This window comes from Cygnus atratus, chromosome 23 (assembly GCF_013377495.2).
Source record: "Cygnus atratus isolate AKBS03 ecotype Queensland, Australia chromosome 23, CAtr_DNAZoo_HiC_assembly, whole genome shotgun sequence".
NCBI classification, from domain to species: domain Eukaryota; kingdom Metazoa; phylum Chordata; class Aves; order Anseriformes; family Anatidae; genus Cygnus; species Cygnus atratus.
In genome coordinates this window covers 1,466,445-1,487,274 of record NC_066384.1, presented here as the reverse complement: position 1 = coordinate 1,487,274, position 20,830 = coordinate 1,466,445, and the positions used below count along the sequence as shown (strand labels likewise).

Sequence of the window (20,830 nt, the reverse complement as noted above, 5' to 3'; positions counted from 1 at the left end):
GGGGCTTATTAATATGGAGCAGCGGGGGGCGAGGGCAGGCGCAGGCCCCCCCCGCAGGTGAGCGCGCTGCTATTTTGGGCTGCGCAGGCCGGACGGTGACGGTGGCTGGGGGGGTGGCAGCGGTGGCACAAAGCGGGCTTTGATGCGGGCCAGGGGCTGGGAGATGGGGACGGGGGGGACAGAGGGGGTCTGGTGTGCCTGGCCCCCCTTTGCCATGTGAGCCCCTCAGTGGGGCTCAGCCCCCGTGCACCACGGCGGCTGCCCCACAGGTCCCCAGCAAGCCCCCAGCACAGCGCTGGGAGGGGACGGGGCGGCAGGAGCCCCTCGGGTACACATGGGGGGCCACCGTGCTGCCCCCCAGGCGGGTCCCATCCCCACGCCTGGCTCCCCCCGTCCGCCCCCCACTGCCAGCCACCCCCGGGCTCTGCCATCCCCAGGAGGCTCGGGGATGATTCATCTCTGCCAGATCGCCTTCCTCCTCCTCCTCCTCCTCCTCCTCCTCCTCCTCCTCCTCCTCCTCACGGAGGGCTGGATGGCTCCGCAGCGAGGGCCGCCGCAGGCTGATTCACCAGCAGGGTGCTCGGGGGCCCTCGGCAGCCCCAAGCCCCATCGGGTGGGAGAGGCGCAGGTGAGGCGCCGGGGCTGGGGTCTCTGCTCCTGGCCCCCCAGGAGCAGCCGAAGCCGCCCCCCCGTGTCGGCGGGCAGGGGAGCGCTTCCACCCCGACCTTGTGCCTTCGAACCGAGCCCCTGGGGGGCTGCGCCGAGGGCACCCAGATGGGATCCTCGCCCGCCTGAAGGTCATCCTGGAAGCCCTGCGTGACCCCAGGCACCCCCCCCCGGATTACTGCACAGCGCCATTCCTGCACCCCCTGCGCCCCCAGCCAACCTCCCCCAGCCCCCACGCCCCCCCAAAGCCCCCTGATCCCCCCAGTCAACCCCCCCCAAGCCCCTACGTTCCCCCAAGCCCCCCTGCTCCCCCAGCCAAACAGCCCCCTCCACCCTCCCGCACCCTCCCCCAATCGCCCCCAAGCCCCCACGTCCCCCTAGGCTCCCCCGCCCCCCCAAGCCCCCCTGCTCCCCCCAGCTCCCCCCAGCCAACCACCCCCACACCTCCCTTGCACCCCCCCACCCCCAGCCAAACCCGCAGCCCCCCCCAAAGCCCCCGCCCCCCCCAACCAACCGCCCCCATTCACTCCCTGCCCCCCCAAGTCCCCCTGATCGCCCCAGCCAACCACCCCCCCACCTCCCCTGCACCCCCCACACCCCCAGCCAAACCCCCCGCCCCCCCCCAGGCCCCCCCAAGCCCCCGCCCCCCCCAGCCAACCACCCGCAGCCCCCCCGCCCCCCCAAGCCCCCCTGATCCCCCCAGCCAACCACCCCCCCCACCTCCCCCGCACCCCCCCACCCCCCAGCCAAAGCCCCCAGCCCCCCCAACCCCCCCCCCAGCCCCCTCTCCCCCGGCCCCCCGCCCCCATTCGCCCCCCGCCCCCCCCACTCACCCCCCGCCCCCTCCCTTCACTCCCCGCCCCCCCACTCCCTCCCCCGCCCCTTCCCAGCCCGTCACGTGACCCTGCCCATTCATGCCTCCCCCGCTCCCCCGCCCCGCCTTCCCTCCCATTGGCTCCCTCGGGGCCGTGACGCTCCCTCAGCGAATCAGCGGCGGGACACACAGCGAGGGGGCGGGGACGAAGGAGGCGTTAAAACGCGCGCGCTGCCGCCCATTGGCTCCTCCCCACGGGGAAGCCCCGCCCACTACCGGCGACCGGAAGCAGGAAGCGGCGGGGGCCCGGCGGCGCCGTGACCCGCGGGCGGGCGGCGGCGGCGGCGGCGGCGGCGGCCGCGCCATGACGGGGAAGTCGGTGCGCGACGTGGAGCGGTACCAGGCCGTGCTGGCCGGGCTGCTGCTGGACGAGGCCAATAAGTACTGCGCCGACTGCCAGGCCAAAGGTACCGGCGGCGGCGGCGGACCGTGCAGTCGCCGTCCTCCTCCCGGTGATCCCGGGGGGGGGGGGAAGGGTCTGGGAACGGTAACGGGACCGGTAACGGGAGGGGGGAGGCGGGGCCGGGAGGGGGTGGGTGCTGGGGGGAGCGCTGCCCCGGTGGGGCGGTGAATGAGGGGTGGGGGGGGGGGGTTAGGCAAGGGTAAGAAAAAATTAAAGCTAAAAAAAGGCAAAAACCAACCAAACAAAAAAAAAACCCACGAATTTGGCTGCAGAGCCCGGCATCAGCTCCGGGGACGGGAGCTCGGCGGCCTCCGGTGTCGGGGGGAGAAGCCGCGGAGCGTGGGCACGGCGCGGTGCTGGCGGTGGGGGGGTTGGGGGAGGCTGGGGGTGACCCTGGGGGGGGACACGAAGGGACACGGGGGGGGTCACCTGGTCGTGCTTTCTTCCCCCCATTGCTGGGGGCAGCCGGGGCTGTCGGTGTCCCAGAAGGCAGAGGGGAGGCGCAGCCCCGACTCGTCCCCCTGCGATGCTGGAGCCTTCCTGCAGCTTGCTGCTGGGGAAGCAGAGCGTTTCCCGTAGCGAAAGGGTTAAGGGTACGCCTGTGCATATTTAAAATCCTGTTTTAATGAGCTCTTATAGTGGTTTGGAGGTTGGGACTCGAGGCTTGTCTCCCAACAGCCCCAATAAATGAGCTCGAGTTGGGGCGGGGGGGGGGGGGGGTCTCTGTGTCCATCAGTGTCCAGGAGCTGCAGTGTGACCTCTAAAAGCTGCCGTTAAAACGGTGCTGTGGAGCTGTGCCCTCGGCTGCTGTGCATCACCTGCCTGCTCTGCCACCCTTCTGCTCCCTGTAACGGGCTCTCAGCAGATCGCCAGGGAGGAAGCCCAAAAAGCAGTACCCTCGTAGTAGCAGTTTGGTTTGGCAGCCCCTCACACCTCCGCCTGGCTCTGCTCGACCACGCAGGTCGGTCACAGCCCTGCTGCCAGGGAGCTGAACGTTACTGCCTGCGAGTCTCTTATCTCGTGGCTCCTAATGCCAGCACCAGGGGCACAAATAGCTGTCTTATCTCGTCTTCTGAGGCGTGAGACAGTAATGTACGCAGCAGGGACACGTTCTCATCACGGTTCCTGGTTACTCGTTGTGGTACTGTTATGTAGCTGCTCCTGCTGACAGTGTATCCTGGAAATGCAGTATTCCTGGCACTAGTTCTTAAGTCAAAGCGTACAGTTAAGCCTTACCACCAAAGCCTTAAGCTGCTTGTGTCTGGGAAAACACCTGAGACCTGTCTGGAGGAATAGGCCGCTGTTGTACTGCGTCCTGCTTGGCAAAATAATTTTCCACTATCCTAATGAGACTCGTGGAGACGTGAGCGCGCAGTCTGGAGAGCTCCTGGCTGCAGCAGGCTGTGCCCAGCGAGCTCGCCAGCCAGGTGCCAGCCAAAGCATCGTGTTTTGTGCTTCTGTTGTGGCTTCCTCTGGTGCCCCCCGCCCCCAGCAAGTTGCTGGAGCTGGCTTGCAGCAACAGCAAAGAAGGCCTGATGGTAGTGCTTGCTGCTGCAGTGTGCTTGTGCAGAGTCAAGAGCACGTTTCATTTGATATACGGCTTAATAACGAAAACTCTGTGTAGGTCTGCACTAATGAGACCACGTGGCACTTGCTGGCTCCAGATGGTTTTCCTCAACGTTTCCAGTGCTACCTGGAAGAAAGGCTGTGCTCCTGCGCAGTTGGCTGTTTTATGGCTTTAGGCAACTGCAACTCTGGCTGTGCCAGCTGAGGTTTGAGCAGGATGCGTATATACGGAGATACTGATGACCAAAATCATCATCTTTCTTGCAAAAGTTAAACTTTTATGTGCGAGGCATTGCAATACACTTCGAGCAGGCTTTGTGTCCTTGGTTAGCTGCAGATGTTGGTGCTGCAGCTCTGTGTTGGGAGCAGGCATTCGCCAAGGTCACCACTGGAACTGGGTCGCTTCGTTAATGGTGTTGGGGGTGGCTGGGGGCAGGTGGCACTTCTTGCCTGCTCCTCCTTTGTCCGACAGCTCGTGTTCAAGGTCATAAGGATCTCTGGGCAAGTTTCAACAAAGTTCAGGGCAGAGTAAGAACCTGGCGGCTCCCCCAGCACCTGTGAAGGCAGTGCTACAATAAAACACTGGCTTTTGACTCTGTTTTTATGCCGAACTTACCGGATCTGTAGCGTTTTGCTGCTTGATCTGCGCGTTTCAAAGCTAGCATGACACATAAGCAGAGACTGTTCAGATGCCACCCACACTTCCATTATGCCTGTTCCCAATGACCTAACTGCTTGTTGGTTCCATTACTGTATTTTTTCTACTTCTACATACAGAACTAAATGAGATTTCGGTCCCTGCAGGTGTCAGCTGCAGTAACTGCATGTACCCACCTGATTCCGTATCTCTACAGAGACCTCAGCATCAGCCTGGGCCCTTCTTCCCTTGTGTGTTCGGGATTCAAGTGACTTCCTCAGCACACATGACTCCTTCCAAGGCTTTGCTTCTGCGCAGCTGTCCTGTAAGAGCCACACAGTAAGAGTGAAAGGAGAAGTGTGAGCACAGCGGCTTCCCTCAGGGCTTCACACAGCTGCCCATGGCCAGGGCTAAGTTGTTGGAGGCGAAAAAAAAAAAGGACAGGGAAACTGGGAAAACAAGCTCAGGGTGGGTTGCTTTTGCAACAACAAACAGTGTGCAGTGCTTCAAGGCTCTTGTTTTGGAGGAAGTGGGTGAGATCTCTACCCTGCTTCTTCCTCTTTCCATTGCAAAGCTTCTGTCAGTGTTAACTGCGGGTAAAGTGGGCAGTCTGATCAAAGGGAATGGACAGGTAAGTGTGTCCTGTGCTGAAGCAGAGCATGGCTAGACTGCTTTCTGGCAGCTGAGCTTGAGTGAAGACTTCAGTGTATATGAGAAGGGTCTTCCAGTGCTTGAACAAACCAGGCTTGATCTCAGTGGCAGCCTTTAGGACATCTGGCAATGTGAGGCACAAACAGAACAGCAGAATTCATCCTTGCAAGCACTATCAAAGGTTTTCACATGATGCTATCAGGCTACTAATTGTAATGATCAAAGCAGTGTTCCTGTGTGGAGTCCTAGCACCACCTGCGATGGCACAGCTCTCCTCAGGACTACCTGGCGTGGCTAAGGTGGAAGGGTGGATGTCTTCACTAAAAGCTGGAGGGACTGAATTATCATAATCTGCTTTATTTGAAGGCCTTTGCTGCGGTATGAGTTGCTGGAGTGCAATCCTTAAAAGAGAAACAAGCTGTTGGTGAGTGGGATCCTTTCTATAGGTGCATTTCTTGTGGCAGGGGCCTTCTGAGAGCAGTTGGGGTTTCATGTGTGTAGGATGTCAGGGCTGTCAGGCAGTCTGACTGCACTGACCGTTTGTCATAAGCCAGGCTACCAAACACCAGCGTGAGCCCGGAGGCTGGAGCTGTGACGTAGGTGCAGGAGGGATGTGGTGTAATCAGGAAAATTGGTCTTGACCTCAGATGTCTTCCAGTAAGTGGAAACAGTCTTGTGTTGAGTAATACTTAAATCAACTGGAGTTTTCTCTGTGTTTCTGACTTTAAAGCTCTGTGCTGAACCAGTGCAACATACAGCTAATTCTGTTTGATTTTCTCCTTCTCCCAAACTGTTCCCCTCTGCTCTTCCAGTCCTATCTATCCAACAGGCTCCTTGGACCCGGTTTCGCTGGCACCAGAACCAGTTCCTCCAGGGAGCACCAGCGCGGACTGCTCTAGCTGTTCATCACTTAAGGTTGCCCTGTGCTCCTCCTGGTTTGTCTGACTCTTCCCTCCGTCCCTTGTGTCTTGTGAGAGCTGCCATGCCAAAATCAACCCCTTCTTGTAACCTGAGTGGTCTGACAGAAAGCTGTTTGTTCCTGAACACTACCTGAACCCTGATCTAATGCTTCAAGCAGTTGTTTCTGAAAGAGGGGCGGAACTTTGCAATTGCCTGTGAAGAGGCAGTTAAGTGCTGGATGGGATAGGAAGTGGTTGACAAACAGGAAGAGTAGGATAAGAAGCTTGTGGCTACAGCAGGTATGCTTCAGGAAGGGTGACCTCCAGTAAAATGGGGGTTAGTCATGTTGCAGTTGGTTTAATCCAGCCAAGCTAGTACTAATATGAAGCACGTTGCTAATATTCAACATAAAATCTGCTGTGACTCAAATCCTCCATCAGCAGAGGAAAGCTATTGAATCACAGGTGCCTTTTTTCAGTAAAAGCAACGTGAAGAGTAACTTCTTAAATACTTGACTAAAACAAGTGTCATGAAAAATCATGGGAAGAGAGAGCAGTGGATAGTGCTGCATGCTGTTTGCATGCAGTCAGCTTCAAAAATCAGAGCTGTAGGTCTAAAGCTTCTCAGCTTGCCTTAGAAAATCTTGTGTTAGGAGAAGCTTACTTAATGGAAGCTTGCCTGAAGGGGTGCATATATCTTTGTATGAATACTCATTTTAATTCTTAGCTGTGGTCATAATATTCTGCAGTTATCAAGTGCTGCTGCTTTTGCAGTGTTCTACTGAAGAACACTGGGCTGAGAAGTCAGGGCTCAGAGGAAGATGAAATGAACTCTGCCCATGAGACTTGCTTTATCCTTCAGCGGTCTTTGTCCTGGGGGGGTCTGAGTGGTGCTGCTGTGGTGTGGGACCCTGCCTGCGAGGGAACCCAGCTCAAACTGGGAGCCTGACCCCTGTGCTCACCTGTGTGAGGTAGGTTGCTGTAACTTCCCATCCAAGCTGCCCACCTGGCAAAAAGCATCCTCCTTTCGAGAGGGACTTACTCTGGAATTGGCTTCTGATTAGTAAAGAGTTACTTGAAGAAATCCTTTAAGAAAAGATATGCAAAGCTGAGTCACAGAGATGCAAGTCTCTATATCTGACAGAAATAGATAACAAAGATAATCCTCTGAGTCGAGGGCATCTTGGCAAACCGTGTCTATTTTAATGCTGTTGTTGTTCTCTACCAGCTATATCAACCCATCTGTGGAGAGCCGAAGTGTGGTGAGTGGCTGCTACACCAAAGGGTGTAAATTAAGGGTCCAAAAATGCCATGTGATTCTCCAGTCATAGCTGCAACTTCAGTGGAAGTTTGTTCCTATAGTAACTGCCAGATAAATTATATAAGGTAGCAAACACACTCAGGAGCTTGTGCCAGCCTCTTCAGAAAATGCCTCTGGTTTAAAGGTAACTCATCTTCTAAAATACAAGTAGGCTATCAAAACAAGCTAGAGAAGCAAGAATAGTTGCATGTAGTCCCCTTCAGGTTGGTGCAGAATAGTGATTACTTTGTGTGTCCCAGGAAATTTAGGGCAGAAAAGCTTGAGCTTTTGAGAGAAACTGCCTTGGATCAGAGCTTCCTTTGACTGTGAAGCTGGATTTGCCTGTGCTGTTTGGCTTTTCAGTGCACTGGTAAACTGCTCACCTCTGCTATTGTCAAACTATACATTTCCGTGCTGACCAGATTATGCCCTTTTGTTATGAATATCAGGTCTTTTTTGGTGACGGATTGTGGAGTTCATTTCTAGAACAGGTTCGCATTGTAGCAAAAAGTGCCTGAGAAGCTGACTGCTATGTCAGGAGCTACAGTAAGGGTTTTGACTCCAGATCTCCAAACTCAAAAATCTAAATGGAATCTAAATATTAAAAAATACAGCTGCATGAGCAGACTTGATAGGAGAAAAATTCAAAGCTGAATTGCCTGAAAAACAGGGCTTGTTTACTACCTAATTTTTTTTTAGCATTTCATGGTGATTCAAGCCTCCTTGAAATAAAGATGTTGCTTTTACACTAGCAACTCCTAGGCTGACCTGTGTGTGGCTTTGGCCAGACCCCAGTGACCATTCATTTATTATCAAGTCTCAGGAACACTGATGTCCTGTTCTTTGATGTTGACCATCTCTGTTAGGACATCTGTGCTGACCCCCACAGAAAATATGGAGTGCCATGGGACTTCACTGATTTTATATATTGTTAGGTGGTGTTGCCATCAGCATTGGTAATGTTAACCAGTTGTCTAGCATAGTCTTAGTATAGCATCTGCTTGAAATTGTTGCTTTCATGGTTTATCTACCGAAGCAATAAACATCCCTTCCTTAAAACAGCAGGAAGGACCCACCCTGCTGTTCACAGCATCCATTTCAATTTCCTCTACTTTGCTCTGCGTCTGTATCGTCGCAGCACCTCTTCAGAGAGCAAGATGGTAACAACGATAAGACTTGGGTTGAAAGCTTCTTCTGCAGGCTTACCACTGCTCATTGTTAGATCTGGTGTTCTGGGAACAACAGGTCAAATTCTGCTATGTGACTGCCTTCAAAGCCACCAGGCACTTGGACAGTAGGCATTTCGGGTAAACTGCAGAGGCTTTATAACCTGCCCTGGAGAGAACTGAGCCAGCAGCATCCTGCTTGATCTGAGTTGGCCAGTAAGGTGCCTGTTGTAAACACTGTGGTTTGGGGAAACAGTACGTGGTTGCTGATAACACAGCTAAGAAGAATTTAAAGGCGAAGCTCCAAGCTGTTGTCTGGAGCTATATTTTCAACCACTGTAGGTGCCTCTGGCTCTTCTTTTCCATGCAGAGAATGGCTAAGGCCTGTAGGTACTGCAGCAGGCCTTTATTTGGAAAAACAAACACTAAAAAAAAGGCCGCTAATTTGCATGTGTTAATAGGTACCTGACATAATCAAGAGATCTTGAAGTTGAGTTTAACTGTCTTTTTCACTTGCCAGCAGAGTTTACCTTGTTTTCCCCAGCTAATCTGAACACTTGACTGCAGAACAGACATCTACAGTCGAGAGGAGAGGAAGCTGTTTTGTAACACAGCTTTTGTCATAGCTTCTCTATGAATGGAATGAATTTCAGTAAGTCATTAAGCAATCTCTTTCCAGAATAAGGAAACCACAAGTCAAAGGAAGCTCTTGGATACTTGGCTATTTCCTCATTTGGCTCTGCAAAAAGTAGGGCTTTTCAACTTTGACTTGATGAGAAATTTCCAAGTGCTGGTGAAGGCTTGTAGGAGAGGATGTGGATGTCATCTCGCTGGGACTACACCTCCCCAAGGAGCATTTCCCACATCCCCTTGCCCTGTGCGTGCAGAGGGGGTGGTTGTACCATGCCGGAGTTCAACACATGTAGTAGTGTTAGCTGGGATCAATGGGCCTGGCAGGCACACTTCCCAGTTACAGCTGGGCTTTTGCTGGATTGCCTGCAAGTCAAATGATTGTTTGCACTAAGAATATTTCATTAGTCTTTGAATAGCTGTGCACTCTCCTTCCTGCCTGTGAAAGCATCTATTTTTCCCTGACCCCCCCCTTTCTCAAAAGAGCAGTGGCTTTGCAGCCAATTTGTTTTATTTTTAAATGCCTTCTGGAGGGTTATTACTGAAGGAACTTGCACAAGTAGCTTGAGCCAAAATGTAATGTCTGAATAAAGGATGAGGAGTGAATCCCCTTGGGATTCCTCGATTAAAAGCACTCCAGGGTGTGAACTTTCAGCAAGTGGCTACAGTGTGGTGTGTGCTAGCCAAGTTGGGCTTGGGTTTTAAAGGGAATTGAGAGCCTTTTCACCAAGGGCAGATCATTCAGACAGTCCTTGTAGGCATTAATGATTCAGTCGTGGGTGCTAACTTAAGCTGGTATGGGCAGCCTGGTATGCAGTGTTTATTTTGACATGCTGGGATATAAAACAGGCCATGAAACCAGCTCATGGAGGCACTGACTGGGCAGCAGAGTTTCTCACATATAGCTCCTTAGTCTGTTCTGGCTGTGGGCGCATCCTCCTTTAGAAATGCACTGTCAGGCATCCAGTACAGCTTTCTTAAGTGACAGCTGACTGGGATCTCTCTGCAACCATTCTCAGGCTAGGAATATACCCGAAGGTGGTCTCATCCAGCCTTAATATTGTGCTGGAACTGAGTGCATAGCCAAGCTCTCGAATCTGCTTTAATATCCAATTGTTTTTCAAAACTGCCTTTTCCTTTAATCTCTTGTTCATCTGCAAATGGCCTTCTCCAGGAAAGGTTCGTGCGTATCTGAGGCACTGTGCAGATTAATGTGTGATTAATCAGAACTGAGCAAGTGATGCCCAGCTCTGGTTAGTGCCAAGGAACTTGCTTTGCTTTCCATGGATGTTAAAATTCAGTATAATACTGAAAGGAGCGAGCGCAGCACCAGGCTTGCGTGTCTGGTGCTGGTTGTCATTGCAGCAAACTTGAGTTTTGCATATGGAAAGCGAGTTTTCATTTGGGCCTCAAGCTCTAAAGCCATCTGGTAGCTGTGCGGATGCCAGCCTAAAGGGAACTATTTTTATGATGTTAGTGAGTATATTCATGCAAGGACCAATTTCTTTCATGTTTCTTTCTACTGGTTTAATAAGCCAAATGCTTCTGTGAGCTGTGCCTTAAAACCTTTGGTCTATGAGGGCTCAATTTTTGTGATTCAACAAACCTGGAGGGCAGAATGCTCCCTGTGGTGTCCTGGGCCCTCATGAGTGTCCGAAGGCCTCAGGGGGAGATGAGGCCTCTGGCGGCTCCAGCAGTGCTGTTGAATGCTTGTGGTGTTCTCTCCAGTGGCTTACTGATCTAAAAGGCATTTTTCTCCGAGAAATTGTGCCTGTGGCTTTTACAAAAGTGTTCTGCCTCTTCTGTCAGTGCTCAGTTGCTTTAACTGCCGTGCAATTTTCAGCTCAGTTTAGTTTTCGGGAAGTTCAGTGCTGTAACATATGACTGAACTTGCTTCTGTAAATACCTTCACCTGGGGCTTTCTGCAAGTCAGTCACCTTGAAAATAGCATGTGAAACCGTGGGGAAATGACTGCACAAAAATCTCCCCTGCCAGATCTCTCTGGGCGCTTCCTCATGCGATTTCTAGAGCGAGCTCCTTCGCTGCAGCCTCAAAAGGGGGAAGTGGGAGCCTTGTTTACATTGGCACCAAGGCCAGCCTCCCCCTCGCCCTTGAGACTAAACACTTCGTGAGAAACAAAGTGGTAAAAACATTGTTTTGGCTTTAAGGTTGGGGGCACTAGGTAGTGAAGCTGAAGGCCTGGTAAAGGTATGAGTGTGGCTGGGCTGGTGCCCCTAATTTGGGCCGACCAGGGCCTTGGGGCTTCACCCACTGCTTCCTCAGCAGCCTGGCCAGCACCGGCCATCTCACATGGGGTAACCCTGCCTATAGAAGCAGCCCCGTAACCTTCCCTGCTGCCCAGGGTGCCAAGTGGTAGTTTCAACCAGCACAGAGCTATTTGGGCTCTGATAGCTGGGCAAACTTCATTTGTCTCGTTGCTACTGCTTGCTCTGCTCATCACTGATTATTCAGGAGCTCCCTCTTGCCTGTTGCATGCGGTCTTGCTGTGTTAACCTTCTGCTGCTGCCTCTTGTGCAGCTGCTTATCTTAAAGCAGCTTTTTACTCTGGAGGGGTGTAGCTGTGTCTTGTTCCTCTTTGAGAGACCTCAGGCAGTGTTTCAGAGCTGTCCAAGTACGTGCTGCACACCCACATGTCCATGGGCAGACTGCTCAACTTGTGGGGTCACCACCTTCCTCCTGGCTCAGGCCACAGGAACAGCCCCACATTGCCAAAATTCTGACCTCTCTTCTGCTCTGTTGGTCTGAAGTCCTCCTCACGGCACTTCTTGGCACTGCAAGTACTGCTGGGACAGCCCTCATGGAGGAGAACTGCCCTTCATTGTGTAATATCTGCATTTACCACCAAGTGTTAGCTGCTGGGAGGCTTTCAGAAATCCTCTGTTTAAATGTTAGCTAGTATAATGGAGCTGCTTCTACACCAGTGTCTCCCAGAGTGGCACCTACCGGCTGCAGCAATGGCCAGCTGTTATCCCAGCACTCATCCCTTGCTGTTTCAGGTCCTGCATCACAGCTGGGGTGACACCAACGCAGGATGGGTGTCACAGAACCATTGAGTCACTCTCATCCTGTGTCGCAGGGTAGGAGGCTGCAGGGGCTTGAACTAGCCCATGTGACAAACTTGAGCTGATTACTATAACCCTGATGCAGTATCTAGCTGACTATTAATCCTTTTAGTCCTATAAAAGCTAAATATATCTAGAGTTTAAATCTAACCTTGAATCTCATGCTTAATCCTACCATCAGTCTCCCATATTATAGCTTTCAGGAGCAGTTAAGATGAGACAGGGTCTGTCTGGGAGAGAATGCTACCGAATAAATCAAATGGAGGATCGGAGTTTCTGGCTTTACCTCAGTGGGCTACAAGCATAATGCTGAGCAAACCTCAGACCATTTATTTCCATGCGTTTCTTTGACTGGCATGCTGAGGTGATGCTAATAGGATGGACCTCTCCTTTTATTTAATCACTTCTAGACTTGGGTAGATGTAACACGTTGAGGTGCAATCAAGAGGATGCTTCTATAAGGTGTACACCAAGAGCTGTTCCTAGGCAGGGAAATGACTTTGATCAGCATCGTTAAACCAGTGCCTTTCCAAAGGATCACTTCCAGTGAAAAGGCAGAAATAAATGTTGGGCCAGGCCAGAAAACTCAGGAAAGCTCTTTCAAAAAAACACAAAACTGGATAGCTGCAAGAAATTCTTCTGGGGATACGTTATGGGTTGCATGCCTCTGCCTTGGAAGGGACCATGAGCCAGTGATTGCCTTATTAGCGTTAAATCCCTCAGGATACTCTGGACTTCCCCAGTAAATTGGAGTTAAATTTTAATAAACTTTAACGTTCCTGGATATGCTAGATGGCTGTTAAATTCAGTGCTGCTTTTCTTGGGCTTTGAAATTACACTTTCCCCCTCTTTCTCCTCCCACTTCAGTATCATTTGCTTTGAGGATTGCTATTTTAACTATGGCAAGGAAAGGCAGAATAACTCATCTGCAGTAATGCCTGTAGTCCCTCTAAAAGTATTTGTTAGATCAGCTGTGCTAATTGGGTACATCTTCAAGGAAGCTTGACTTGGAGCAGCCCTTATCCTGTAGCAATAAAAGTGCACCTCATGCTCCTGGACAGGTGGAGGGAAATGGGGAGCTCTTCACGTATCTGCTGTGGTTAAAGCTGTTCTGCTCCAGAGCTGAAGGCTCTTGGTTCTTATTCAGGATGTGGCTTTGCTGTAGGCACCATTAGCCACAACAATACCCAGCTACGACTTAACCATGCAGATGGCAGCTCCAGCCAGGTTATCTTGTATTTAAACCTGCTTGTCTCACACTGCAGAGGACTGCTTCCAAAGCTGGTCTTCAGTGGGACCGAGGGTTTCAGTGGCTGGGGTCTGTGCTGGCCCTGACCGGGGACGGGGCTGTGCTGGGCTGCGGAGCCCCTCGTCCCCCCTGTGATGTGCTTTAGCCTTCCTTCAGAGAACTGTTTGCAGTGAGTAAAACAACTCGTTAATCTTTCCCTCATGGTTCTCTTCCCTGGCATGATCTCCCTTCCACACCTCAGAGCTCTCCTGCCTGCCTGAAAGCCGCATGCAAAGTGAACCTGATTAGAGCTGTAGAAACTGGGGAGTGAACTGTTCATCGGTCCTGGGCCAGGATCTGGCCTGGGGGTCAGAGCATCGGGCTTTGTGCTGCTCTCCTTACTCATCTGCATCTTCCTGCACAAGGCCAACAGAGAAGACTTGATGCAAATCATAAGTTTTATGCTGCTTTTCCTAGAGCAATAGTGGATATTCTGGAGCTGATTCTCAGATAACCCTATCGCAGTGGAAAGGTTCTCTGTTGTTAAAGCAGGAGCAGACCTATTTTGCCATGACTGTTTAAGCAAGGGGAAATTAAGGTTTGTGGTCTTGAGTGGTTTGAATGCTTATTTTATTCCCTCTTCCCCTTGGAATTATTTGTGTAGAGTTCTCAAAATGGAAGAGGGAGGTAATAAAATACTGGTTCTAACTATAGTCATTCGGAGACAATCTTTAAACATTCTGCTGCTGTCTAATTCAAACTTCTAACCTGGACTCCTCAGTCCCAGTTCACTTGGTGCAGTTTCTCAGTTGCTCAAGGTAACTACGGATTGACTGGCTGGTATGAAACACTTTTATCTCTTTGCAGGGCCACGATGGGCATCCTGGAATATTGGTGTTTTCATCTGTATTCGTTGTGCTGGGATCCACAGGAACCTAGGAGTTCATATATCCAGGGTAAAATCTGTCAATCTTGACCAGTGGACACAAGAACAGATACAGGTAATGCAAGTGAAATGAATGGATTGTTGTAGTAGCGGGGGTTTGTAAGCTGGGAGGCAATGAAGTCTCAGAGACCAAAGAGGTGGGAAGTGAAGCAAAAAGATAATTGGGATGAGTTAAATTGGGAGGGGAAAATGTCATAATTACAGCCTCAGCAAACAGAGCAAGGACAGACACTTTGCAGGTTTCTGTAAAACTGCTAAGGGCTGCTGTTGTCTGTAGCTGCTGCTCACCTCCTTTCCTTGAGGCTTCCAGAAGGCAAATACTGGACTTCCAGTTCGATGTTAGGTTGCTAATGTGATACTTATTTTGCCTTAAAATACTGTAATGCAGTGGTCAGGGCTGGCTAATTCTATAGGGGTCATAGCAGCTGCATCAGGGATTCCCAACTGGTAGGCTTGCACCAAAAGCCTGAAGAATAGCTTTCATGTGCAGAACAGACTTCAGAAGTCTACACGCACCTTCTAGTTAACATGGATAGATTCTTGCTTGGTAGCCTGGCATGTTGGTGTAAGAGCTTTAATGTCTGTGAAACTGTTTAAGAATTCTTTTGAATTGCAGTGTATGCAAGAGATGGGGAATGGAAAAGCAAATCGTCTTTACGAAGCCTTCCTGCCAGAGAACTTCAGGCGACCTCAAACAGATCAGTATCCTTTCTTCCTCTGCTGCTGGGGAAACATGGAGAGTTTTCACCTTGTTGCTTAGTAGCTGGCCTTGTTGCATAGGAGGCTTAACTTGATGTGCATGGGCATCAGCTGTGAGAACAAATTCCTAGCTAGGCACCCTCTGGCATTGCTTTAGCCACAGGCCACTTGCTTCGAAAACAAAGTGGAAGAGCTAGAAGGATTGTTTCTAAGCTGTGAAGGCGGAGAACTGGAACATGAGTGTTACAACCTAAGCTATTGTGTGAGATGCACTTCAGAGTCCGTGGCAAACAGGATCTTAAATGCTCAACCCTCCTTAGTGGAGACAGCTGAAAAGATTCAACACTTCTGAAAATGAAGCTGTAATTTTCTGTTACATCTGTTACATAAGGGTTTCTAGATAGGTAGTGCAAGGAATTGTACAGATGTGAACCTAAGAGGCAGGAGCACCTCTCTTCTCAGTTTTAGTCTTAAGCTGGTGATTGAGGTGCTCTTGTATGCATCAGATCCATTTATGTGACCACTGTGTCTTGTGCTGATGACACGTATGCTCTTAAGTGATGTTCAAAGTAAATACACATCAAAGAAAAAAGCACAGTAGGAATTAAGCCCTGATTTAGTGTACCTTTTATAGCACTGTCATGCTTTGAATAGTCCAAAGGAGCAAAAATTGAGTAGCTAAAGTAGTTGGATCCAGGACTAAATTATTTTAAAGTTACTGCTGGAAATGCTCTTTAGACAGTCATTAATTTAGTTACAGCTTGTACCTTATATCCGTTTGTTAAACAATGCTATTCAAATCTTCCATTCTTGAATCATTTGTCTTTAACAAGCTTCTTGCAGAGCTGTGGAGGGCTTCATTCGTGATAAGTATGAAAAGAAGAAATACATGGACCGAAGTATTGACATCAACGCATTTAGGGTTAGTTCCTAATCACTTCTATGAAGGCTTGAGTACTTGTTAAGTGTAGGTCTGTCTCATGAGTAAGCAGTGAGTGTATGAAAACGGGTTTAAATTTCCTGTATTAGTGACTAATTTCTACAATGCTAATCAGATTCAGTCATTCTGTAGAGAATAATTTAAGTTGGAAGGGACCTCTGAAGGTCGGAGCAGGACTAATTTCAAATGTAGGTCTTTAGCTATATATCTGTGCTGTTGGATGGGTAGCTTGCTAGGAGTTTGAAATGAGCAAAAGATTGAGGCTTTTTAGGTTAGTAACAGCACATAAAGCTCTATTCTTATTGCATGATGTGAGCTTTGACCTCATGTCAGTGTTTTTCTTTACAGAAAGAGAAGGATGACAAATGGAAAAAGAGTAATGAGCCAGTATCAGAAAGAAAACTGGAACCTATCATCTTTGAGAAGGTGAAAATGGTAAGACCAGAAGGCATGGCCATCGATCAATTCTAAAGACTTGTCTTGAGCAGGACGGAGGTATTCTAGCTTCGTATGGAAGCATTTTTTCAGGCCTCAGTCATAGCAGTGGATGCATTAAGTCACACTAATGGTAGTAGCTTGTTTTCCACTGTTCGGATGGATACTGAGCAGATGTGTTCTGCTTTGCAGTGCAGAGCAGATTGGAATCCAGCTACTCCCTGCTTAGCTTTCTAACTTGAGCTGTTATTTTTCCTACTTTAGAGCATGCTTAAGTTTGTTGATGGGTTCCAATATAGCAGGACAGTAAAACAACTTTGGAGTACTTGCTCTGAATTTCTGTTCACTTTCAAAGCGTTTATGTCCACTGGAAAAAGGATTTTTTAAGGGGTTTAATCTCTCATTAAAGCCTCTGGTACATCAGAGTAAAAACAAGACTTGAACAAGACTGAACAAGACTTCTGGTGTTCTTTCCCTAGCCTCAAAAGAAAGAAGAAACCCAGCAGTCTAGAAAGAGTTCTCCTAAGTCTACTGAACCAGTAATGGACTTGCTAGGACTTGGTAAGAGCCTCTCCAGCCTTATTGCACTTGTTAAATTGCCCCTGTGTGCCATCTTTGGTCTTGTGAATTTAGTGAACTTTGAGTACTTGATTTCCTTCTCAGGTCACTGCAGCAGAAACATCTCTTCCCTTTTGCTGGTGCAGTGGCTGTAGTATTACAGGAGCACTTAATGGTCTCCGAACACCATGTGGCTCCTGGCTACTCTGAGGTTAATAGGACAGACATGGCACAGTGTGCTTCCTTGGTCCTAAGCCAGTTCCTTCCCTTCACCAGAAGGGAGAGTGAAGAGCTGGCAGTGTGCTGGCTGAAGTAGGTTACAGGTCAGGTCACTGGGTTGAGTGGCATATGTGCAAACTGCTTAATTGGCAAGGAGGTTGCCCCTCAGCCTCAGGCCATCTGTGTGCCCGTCCATCACAGCTTTCTCTCTCCCAGATGCTCCCGTGACAAGCACCCTTACAAATGGCAGGCCTAGCAGCTTAGAGAAGGATCTTGATCTTTTTGCATCAGTGACATCGAACTCTGACTCCAGGAAGGTAAGCAGGGAACATCAGTGCCAAAGAGATGCTTGAATGAGGAGACAGTGATCTCCACCTTCCCTCAGTGCTGAATGCAGCTGATGCACTTGTGCTGTCTCCTTCCCAGGTCACTGGTTCTATGCCAACGTCTGGAAGTGCCGGTTCTGTTCCTGAAAACCTGAACCTCTTCCCTGAGCCAGGAGGCAAAGGGGAAGAAGTGGGGAAGAAGCAGCTCTCTAAAGACTCTATCCTCTCCTTGTACGGCTCTCAAACACCTCAGCTGCCTGCGCAAGGTAACAGATCTCAGAATAGAGCAGTACACTAATTCAGAGTGGGTGGGGGTGTCCTGATAGCTGACAAGCAGGGGTGTGGGAGTGTAGGTGGTCCTTGAGAACTGGTGAGGAACATAATGAGCTGCGTAGCCTGGATGTCATGGCCAAGTGAGTGTTGCGGCAGTCTTTGATTTGAAGGTCAGCATTTCAGCCCCAACAGTGAGCGTAACACTTCTTCCCTTTGTTTCTCTCTTTCAGGAGCAATGTTCATGGCCCCAGCTCAGATGGCGTATCCCCCAGCAGCTTACACAAGCTTTCCAGGAGTGGCCCCCTCCAGCAGCATGATGGGAGGCATGATGGCACCCTCGGTGGGAATGATGGCCCAGCCTGGGGCTGCAGGGATGGTGACCCCCATGGCCATCCCAGCCGGATACGTGGGCAACGTGCAGGCGGCTGTCATCGGTGTCCCCAACGGGATGATGGCTGCGCAGCAGGCTGGCTACGTGACCGGCATGGCAGCAGTTCCCCAGCCCGTCTATGGTGTGCAGCCAGCACAGCAGCTTCAGTGGAACATCACTCAGGTGAGGTGTGATCTGCTGCTGACCCAAGGGTGGATGGAGGGCAGGGGGGAGGCACAGGCAGTAATCTCCCTGTCACTTGTGCTCTCATAGCCTGTCTCCTGGGGCTGGGTGAGGCACACTGATACTGCAGGCAGGAATCTAAAAGCAGTAACTTGTTCGGTGATCTCAAGGTTCATGGTGGAGACCAAAAATCAATGTAACATCAGCTGAAATGAGAACTTCCTCACCCTGATAGATGGGCACGCACCTGAGAAATTGCTAGGTAGTGATCCTCATTTATCTAGGGATAAATGGAAAACAAAACCTTGACTCTCACTTCATGTAAGTATTTGAGGAGAGATGGAACTAAATGGCAAGCTTGTAGACAAAACTAATGTCCTGTATAGAAACTAGAGCTTCATGTGGGCTGAATGATAGAGGTTTGTGTTCATGCAGTAGCATCAGGCTGCATCTGTGTTCCGTGCCTTGCCAGAGCTGAAGGAGCTGGGCTGGGGACTCACAGGCTGATTTGAGGTATAGCAGGGGGTGCTATAAAACCCTGTTGTGAATCAGGAGGAGTGCTACTAGCACTAGCTCCAGGTGATTCATGCTCTTCTAAGAGGCTGCTTAGCACAGCGAAGAAAGGTCAGATAATAGCGCACACCATGTTTCAGCAGTGCCTCGGATTCTGTAATATGAAAGGTGTGTGTACTTGAGAATGAGTGGAGTCTGCTTTTGTAAGTCTAACTTGGGGTTGACTGTAGAGGACCCTAACCTTTTAGGGTATCCTTAAATGAAGCTTTATTGCCTCGTTTAAGTGTCTGTTCACTGCAACTTTTTACAAGGATTTGCTTAAGACTAATATGTTGGGGAGCAAGAGTTTTAGGGTAACTGACTGCTGTGGGCTGGCATGTTTTCCCTGGCGTAGCCCTGACTTTCTTCTCTTCTCCCCTTTGCAGATGACCCAGCAGATGGCTGGGATGAACTTCTATGGAGCTAATGGTATGATGGGATATGGACAGTCAATGGGTGGAGGAGGTGCCCAGGGAAGCAATCAGTCCCTCAGCACTCAGATGTGGAAATGATCCCATGCGTTGTGACCATTTTTGCCTTCTGTTCTGTTCTTCAAAACTGCTCCATGAGACATTCAGGGTTTTTCTTTCTGGCTGGCGGCCCAGCCTGAACCTCTTTCCATAACTGAGACCCATCTCTGCCTTTTCACTGTCAGACACGGTGAAACCTCAGTGACCAGAACATGAGCTCCCCTGTATTTAGCACAGTCAATGCACACTTCTGGGGTGGACCCCCTCCTTGCACAAACCTCCACTAATGCTTCTGGGTAGCACTTAATGTCCTGGGGTCTTAGCAGAGGTGTGACTGAGGAACTTGGGAAATCTGTACTTAATAATACTGCCTGTAATTTCAGGCCTTTTAAGAACCACTTAAACTCTAGTATTAGTAGGGGTTTTGGTTAGCAGAGGGGTGGAAACCTTGTTTGGTGCTGAGGAACTGGATTTTAACCCAAGCCCGGGGCAAGCAAGCCTTGCTACCTCTTCCCTCGAGCAGCGTTCTCTGGAGCTGAGGCCTTGCTGTGCTTGGCTCGCCAACCCTCATTGGAACCAAAGTCATTTTGAAGACCCCTCTCCCTCCCCCCATGAGCAAGCAGGATTCTCGCACAGTGTGGGGGCAAGCTGTTTGGAATGTGAAACTTGCACTTCAGAGTGGCTTTTCTGTCTAATCTGTGGTATCGATGTATTTAACTTTTAACGAACTGAGAGTTAACTTATCAAGGGCTGAGAGCCCACTGCAAGTTTTCTTACACTTTTAAAATGACTACGACATCCTAATTTATACTTTTTTCATATTTTTTTGTTCCTGTGTAACCTTGTTACCCCTTCCCAGCTAGCTTTAGACATTTTAATCTAGGCATAAAAAGTGGGTGGGTCAGATTTCTTTCCTCATCTTCAGTAGAACACAACTGCTTAAACTCATCAGCGTGAGCAAGAAGTCAGACTTCTGCGGTCTACTCTCTCCTGTGTATATGTAAATTCCCAAATAAAATATTGCAGTGAAACCTCAACTGACTTATTTTGTTTTTCAAACAGTATAACAGATTGTGTTGAATGCTGCTCTCCCTGGTGCGAGTTGTTCACTTCAGGTGTCGGGATTGGGAGCCTTTCATCCAAATCGGACTAGCTCCATCTGCTTTGTAGCAAGGCTGCGTCCCAAATGTCAGGCAAGAACAGTGTTTGCCTGAAAGCTGAGGGCTAGGCAGCCTGCAAAGAGCCAGGCTCAGCAGGGGCGAAATCAGGTCAGTTGACAGTTTTATATACAACAGAAACCTGCAGCTCAGGGGTGCGGGTAGATGCAGCATTCCTGCAGCTGGGAGGAATGGGAGAACTGCAGCTCCACACTGCAGTTCAATAAAGCCTGACCAAGGTCTATTCAAAAGGTACATTTTAAGCTTTCAGAGAAAGGGTTGGGGGGATTTTGAGTCACATAAAGAAGGCCAGTTTTCTTAGGGCTGTGGGTGGCTGTGCGCAGCTGCAGGAGAGCTCGGTGAATTGTGAGCTTCAAGCTGATGTTACTCTGCTTGCATATTAATTATGGTGCATATTAATTATGGTATTTCTTTCCTCCAGTAAAAACTGTTCTTTTCAGGTGGGGAAAGAAAGGCTGGTCTGTCAGAAAAGAGGGTTTCTTCCTCCTCCCTAACATCTCTGTTTTGGGGGAGAGGGTTGGCTCTAAGCTACACACGGTTTGCAGCTGGATGCTTTGTGAAGCTCAACTCAAGCCCAG

General features: G+C 50.0%; 1 protein-coding gene across 1 annotated transcript; it reads left to right on the top strand.

The window, feature by feature from the left end:
* Positions 1 to 1,732: 1,732 nt before the first annotated feature.
* On the top strand, positions 1,733 to 20,111 carry SMAP2 (small ArfGAP2). The gene is made up of 10 exons (XM_035562109.1): positions 1,733 to 1,947; positions 13,971 to 14,104; positions 14,666 to 14,751; positions 15,592 to 15,670; positions 16,037 to 16,123; positions 16,603 to 16,684; positions 17,117 to 17,217; positions 17,327 to 17,492; positions 17,730 to 18,052; positions 18,991 to 20,111. Exons 1-10 carry the CDS (start codon positions 1,845 to 1,847, stop codon positions 19,114 to 19,116), a joined length of 1,287 nt encoding a protein of 428 aa, XP_035418002.1. The 5' UTR covers positions 1,733 to 1,844; the 3' UTR covers positions 19,117 to 20,111.
* The last annotated feature ends 719 nt before the right edge of the window (positions 20,112 to 20,830 follow it).

Coding starts and splice junctions, on each gene's coding strand:
- SMAP2 (XM_035562109.1), top strand. CDS start 1,845: ATGACGGGGAAGTCGGTGCGCGACGTGGAGCGGTACCAGGCCGTGCTG. Junction 16,685..17,116: donor AATGGACTTGCTAGGACTTG/GTAAGAGCCTCT, acceptor TCTCTCTCCCAG/ATGCTCCCGTGACAAGCACC. Junction 18,053..18,990: donor TTCAGTGGAACATCACTCAG/GTGAGGTGTGAT, acceptor TCCCCTTTGCAG/ATGACCCAGCAGATGGCTGG.